Source organism: Ictalurus punctatus, chromosome 16 (assembly GCF_001660625.3).
Source record: "Ictalurus punctatus breed USDA103 chromosome 16, Coco_2.0, whole genome shotgun sequence".
Taxonomy (NCBI): Eukaryota; Metazoa; Chordata; class Actinopteri; order Siluriformes; family Ictaluridae; genus Ictalurus; species Ictalurus punctatus.
In genome coordinates this window covers 18868555-18875022 of record NC_030431.2, presented here as the reverse complement: position 1 = coordinate 18875022, position 6468 = coordinate 18868555, and the positions used below count along the sequence as shown (strand labels likewise).

Below are 6468 nucleotides of genomic sequence, written 5' to 3'. Positions count from 1 at the left end.
CCTGTCCAAAACGAGAGCAGCACTTTTTTTGGAAAGCTCGCTGAAGTCACTCGGTGGAGGAGTGACGTCGCGCGCGCTGATCCGTGCGTTCAGATTTGGACGCAGTGCTTTTGTCCATCTTTGGGAGACTCTTTGAAAGCACAAGTGGGGATGAGTTGTAAGGTAGAACCGTACAAAATCCCCTGAGAAGAAACCGTGGTGGCGTGTTTAGTACAGTAGTACGAGTTTAGGGACGTGGAATTTGAATGAAGTGTGATTTATTTATAGTTAAACATATTTCTGTCTCTATTCTACAAATGTTATATTGGAGAAGAACTCACACAATTCACTTAGTTCCAAACTGGTGTAGGTTTAGACCAGTTCTCAAATATCCCCCAATTCCCAGATATAAGTTCCCTACATTAGTGACCTGTGTATGAAATAATATCTCCTGTTCCTCCTTAGACAGGACAGAACCCCCTCACTTTACCCATCAGCATAACATAAGCTGTGTCCCTCAACCAGAGCTTATGAAGTGAGTAAATATGAATGCTAGCTAAAAGCTAGCATAAATGTAATTTGAGTAATTTGAATAATGCTAATTAGTTTCTACCTGTGTTTATTTCTTGTTGACAACATGAGTTCTGACTGAACCTCCGCTTTAAAGTGAAGATATGTGGTTATGGAAACAGATTAATGATGGGAACTCATAATGATGTGAATATTAGGATTGAAGGATTTGAGATGTTGGGTGGGTGTTAAATGATCGGTATCTTGGACCCAGGTCATGGCAAGGGAATGAGAGAGAGAGAGAGAGAGAGAGAGAGAGAGAGAGACCCACACAGGCTGACCATTAGAAAATTATGTTGGAGTCAAATTAAATAGTATCCACAATACAGGTTGTCACTATATTCTCCAGACATAGGGCATATATATATATTTTTTTAAACAAAATGTCCTCCAGAAGTTTTCAAAATTAGCTTATATATTATAAATAAATGTGTTATATATATATATATATATATATATATATATATATATATATATATATATATATATATATATATATATATATATATATATATATAACTTTTAAGAATACCTTTGACAAAAGAAGAACGTACTGAAATCATTCTCATGATAGCTGTCGCAAGGTTGCAATGGATTTCAACAGGAAATATGGTAAGTACATCACACACGACATGGTTGCCAAACTTATTAGCAAATTCAGAAAGACTGGAAGTGTTGTGACTCAACCAAGAAGTGGAGGTCCAGGAACATCCACTGATGAAGGCACAAGAGACAAGGTGCTGGCAAAGACTTTTGGGACACCCTGTAGAACCAACAGCCAGGGGAGTACAAACTTTTGAACAGGATGATTAGAATAAATTGTTATTTTGTTTAAAGATCTCCCCCCCCCCCATTTAGTACTGCCCTTCAGACGCTAAATAGTTACATGTCTCCCAGAAGACAAAATACTTACAATTTACACCAATCATCCTGCTGAAAAGTTTACACCCCCTGGCTCTTAATGTATCGTGTTGCCTTCTTGTGCATCAGTGAACATTTGCACCTTTTGTAATAGTCGTGTACGAGTCCCTCGGTTGTCCTCAGTGTGAAAAGACGGATCTCAACATCATATAGCCGCTGTTGGAAAGGGCTCAAATATGCAGAAAATGCTGGAAAAGCAGAGAATGTGCAGGACCTGGAGGATTTTTCTGAAGAACACTGGGCAGTTTATCTGCTCAAGACAAACAAGGGACTCATAGATAATTCAGGTAATGACACACAGTATTAAGAATCAAGGGGATGTAAACTTTTGAACAGGGTAATTTTTTATAAATTCAGCTATTATCTCGTCTTGTGGACTATATGTATACATCTGCTTCGTGAAATAGCTTATTCAGGACAGTAACTAAATAAAAAACATGGGATTTTTATGATCCTCTTATTTTGTTAACAGTATTAAGATTTAGCAGATTCTGCAAGGGGTATGCAAACTTTTGGGCACAACAGTATATGCAAATTTAAGGAATGCAACACATGCTTACCAGAAGGAAAGGGTGGCTAGATTTAGCCGTGTGAATGTTTCCAAACCACATATTTATACTTGCTAGTTTTCTTGATGAAAAGTCAGTGTGTGCGTCTACACGTCGTCCTTCTGAGCGATCCTTTTTTTTCATGGAAGGGCCATATCAAGCAACAAATTATACCATAAACATGTACTAGGTAAACTAACCAGTGAAATAACTGATTTTATGATTTCACAAATGCAGAGTAAATGAAAGTAATATGAATTCAATTCCGACTCAGGAATGGTCACTATAGTTGCAGTAAGAGATTTCAGATCATTTCAGATAATAGTCCAACCATATACACCTCAAAGAAATCTGAGCTAATGACAAATGACACAATATCTACAGACTATATTGCCAAAAGTTTTTGGACACCTGACCATCACACCCATGTGTACTTTTTGAACATCCCATTCCAGATTTAGTCCCCATTTGCAGTTACTCCACTGTTCTCAGAAGACTCTCCTTTAGATTTTGGAGCATGGCTGTGGGGATTTGCTCATTCAGCAAATCCCAAGAGAATTTGTGAACTCGGGCACTGATGTCGGTCGAGGAGAAACGAGTACAGGTTTGGGACCCTTAGCTCCAGTGAAGAGAAATAGTAATACTACAGCACACAAACATCCATTACAACTGTGTGCTTCCAACATTGTGGTAACAGTTTGGGGAAGACCCACATATGGGTGCGATGGTCAAGTATCCACAAATCTCATAATATAAATATAATGTATGATTTTTTTTTAGGATTGCTTTCCTAGTTAAAAAAAAAGGGGGAAAAAAGATACACAACAATGTCCATGGAAGAGTGAATTTATATGATCTTGTTAAGTTAGACAAAGAATGAAGTGCACATAAAATTGGAAAATGTATTGGAAAACAGTTATGCATACACACTTATTAAAAAAACAAAACAAAACCACAACATATGCAGGCACTTTTAAATGAACTGAATGCAATATAGCTGTTTTGATCAAACATGGCTATTTAAATTTCTGTGATAGTACTGTTTATTCCAAACACTGCTAAGGGTTTTATTATTTCATCAACTATTTTCAAATTACTGTCGTTATGTGAATGACGTCGTCATCTGTATAAACATTCAGACTACAAATACTTTGATGCTTGAAAATCAGTTCGTCAATATTAATAAGGGAAGCCATTTTGTAGCACCATATTGACCAATAATTCATGATTTGACACAAAAAAAAGAAAAAGAAAAGAAAAATATGGCTTTTTGTACTCCATAACAGACAGAAGTTTGACAGAATTACCAGTAGGCATAACTGTTCTTACAAACAACAAAACACTGACAAACGTGTATTAACATAAATTTAATAGAAGATAGCATTTGTAACATTTTCATAGCTTTATTACTCTTTTCTTTTTAAAAAATGATATGTTTTCTCTCTGAATTGTTTCAACGCAAAGTTAAATCATTGCACTGCTGGTCCAATTGGCACAAATATGCACTCAACTGTTCCTGATTTAGATGACCAGGAGAAGGCATAACCGACAGCCTTTATCATCAAACCGCATCATCTTTGGAAGCTGACTGAATGTCACAAACAACGCCCCCCCAATCCCGAAGTCGCTCACAGAAATGGTCAAAATATCTCTTACCACACGCTTTGGTCATCCGACGGACCCCACTATATATCTCCACATAATGATCAGTGACCGAGAAACCATTTAAATGCTCACATCTAATTATTCAGCTCGTAGAAAATACTACTGTCCAACACAGCCGAAGTTCTGTGAAATGAGTACAGATCATTAAAAACAAGTGTAGCTCAGCTAAGGACCCATGCATTTTAGGTACATCAAACTAAATCTAAATAATCTACTACTAAACTAATCATATTGCTCTATTAAAAGCACAGTTACTTGCATACAATGTGCAAAAAAAAACCCAAAACAAAAAGCCAAAAAGAAACTGGTGGCACGGTGATGCTCATAAAAGAGACAAATAAAGAAATAAACAACTTAAAATAGATATCCTGATACATTTGTTCACTTTTTACCCCATTGCATCGCTTTAATTATTTAGCCTGGATGTTACTCCAGCAAGCCTGCAAGCCTGCGATCGTAGCTAAACACTTGAATAGAAGAAGCGCTCAGGTCTGACAGCCCCGAGTGGCGTATCGGAGTGTGTGTGAGGAGCTCTTCACTGCTCATGGCCATCCTCCCTCAGCTCTGAGGGTAGGAACTTATACTGCTGCTGTCGGATCTGTGCTAGCTTCCGCCTGGCTTCATCCAGCTCCCTCTCCTTCCTTAACATCTCCTCCTGAGCAGCAATGATCTGTGTACACACAAAACAAAAATAAATAAATAAATATATATATAAATAAAATTGTACCACTGTATTAATCCCATCATACATAAACATGTGCAAGATAAAAAGTAAAATTGGGGTTCATCAAATGTCTGTATTCAGGTCATACCCACAGTTGTAAATAATGGAGCTTAATAAATATAAATTGTTTGCAGCCACTGTGCGTGAGAGTCACTGTTTATTTAAACACACGCACACACACACCCCCACAATGCGCCAATTATGTTACCTCAAAAAAGACTCTGATGTTGTGTTAGTACCACCAGGAAATGTACAAATCAAATTTGGTAAAAATTTTTTTAAACAAAAACAGTAAATGATGTTGGGAGGAAAAAAGCATGCGAAGATTCAGTTACACGTTCTTGGAATGGGAAACCCTTTGGGATTCGTTTATAATAGCACTTTTATAGTGGGAAAATCAATGACCGTTACACATTTGGAGCATCAGTGGATGATTTGGGTCCAGAGAAATTATGGCATTGAACACTGTAGGCATAATCCCACTTAAGGATGGCGCTTAGAGTTTGCAGCTAAACAAAAAAAAAAAAATCATTCCAGTCCCTACAACACGCTCTCTCCAAAAGGCCCAGCGTCCTCCACCAAAGAGAGAGAAGTTGTATTTTTGAACATGCCGACTCTATTCATTTGTGCATAACCATAAAAGAGTTCCCGCATTTTACATTGAAAAAACGTGTACATACAAGTTACACCCATATTCGCATGTGCATGTCATTAATAACTAAGATTCCAGCTCAACTCAAGCAGGTGTTGCAGACTCTCTGTCTTACCTGAGCGATGCCGCCCACCATCTTGCTCTTCACCATTACAGCCTGGTCATCCTGGGCGTCAAAAGCAGCCTTCTGAGCCGCCTTCACTAGATTATCTGAAGCCTTCTTAACAGCGTTGCCAGCAGCCTGGAGAAGAAGAAAGCATCAAGAATGTTTCGAAACTTTCATGACATGTGTTAATTCATTAACAGTACTACAGAGCTCACTATGAGTTCTGCCATATCACTGTTTTTACACATTATTCTGTTCTCCACTTGGCTTATGTATGTTCGTGATTCACTACATTATAGTGTTGCGGAAACACTCATGGAGACATCACTGGTTAGTAAAAATTCGTTACACATTCTTTGTAATGGTGCACATTTCTAAAAACAAAACCATAATTTGAACCCATAGGCCTAAATCTCCAAGCTAACCAAAGGTCAGACACTTTAGCCAAAGCTGAGCCAACTCAGGACCTAACTGCTATCTTAGTGCATCATACATCCTCAAACATGTATGATAGGGAAATGCAGACCTCCTGGAAAGACTGTGGTGAACCATAACACTGCTCCAGGGATGTCTTTAAAAGGCAATGCGGAGTGAATGAGTAGTTTGCCGATGATTCACTCGAAACAAAACACACATCTAACTGACTCCTCTGGCAGCTCTTCCTCAAACATTTTTTTCCCCCGTTTTGCCTTTTGAGGCAGTGATGGCAAAAGATGTCTTGCTTGCTTGCTTGCTACTGGAAGAGATTCAATGCTCTGCCTGTACAAGTGTCAGAGTTTTAAATTTGTCCTCTTACCCAATACTAGCATTAGACTGGCCAGGACATGAGCCATAATCTCACTTTGTTGCCTGGGTACGGCACTGTCACAGTGGAGAGAGATATATTTATTGTTTATATTTTAACATCAGCATGTAGTATGTTACTGCTAAGAGGCTCACTCATCTGAACATTTAAAGCAACTATGACATAAGGCAGAATAGGTACACCAGTGTATGAGACAAAGCTGGTGTCCATCCAAATTTCTTTTTTTTTTTTTTTTTTAAAGCTAAAATGTCCATATGACTTTGTACTGATATAAAAGTGCAACTTAAAATGCATGCGCAAATACTGAGAAATATTCACTTGAATAGTTGACACTTAGTACTCTCGTTCTTTGTGCTTCCTTGTATTCTCTTCACAGTAGTGTTTAGGTATCCTTTAACAGTAAATTTTCACCCTACAGCCACAATAAACAACTGAATTAAGGACATATACAGTACTGTGCAAAGGTTTTAGGCACCGTATTTTTTTAAAACATTTTTT

General features: G+C 37.8%; 1 protein-coding gene across 2 annotated transcripts in view; it reads right to left on the bottom strand.

Annotated features, from left to right (window-relative positions):
* Positions 1-2848: 2848 nt before the first annotated feature.
* The window catches only part of tln1 (talin 1), an 86808-nt gene continuing 83188 nt past the window's right edge, over positions 2849-6468 (bottom strand). For both annotated transcript variants that reach the window (XM_017489074.3, XM_017489075.3), the window contains 2 exons: positions 5175-5300; positions 2849-4353 (listed from right to left, as the gene is read on the bottom strand). In XM_017489074.3, coding sequence (XP_017344563.2) covers positions 4219-4353; positions 5175-5300 — 261 coding nt within the window. In that variant the 3' untranslated portion in view covers positions 2849-4218. The remainder of the gene's footprint in view (positions 4354-5174; positions 5301-6468) is intronic.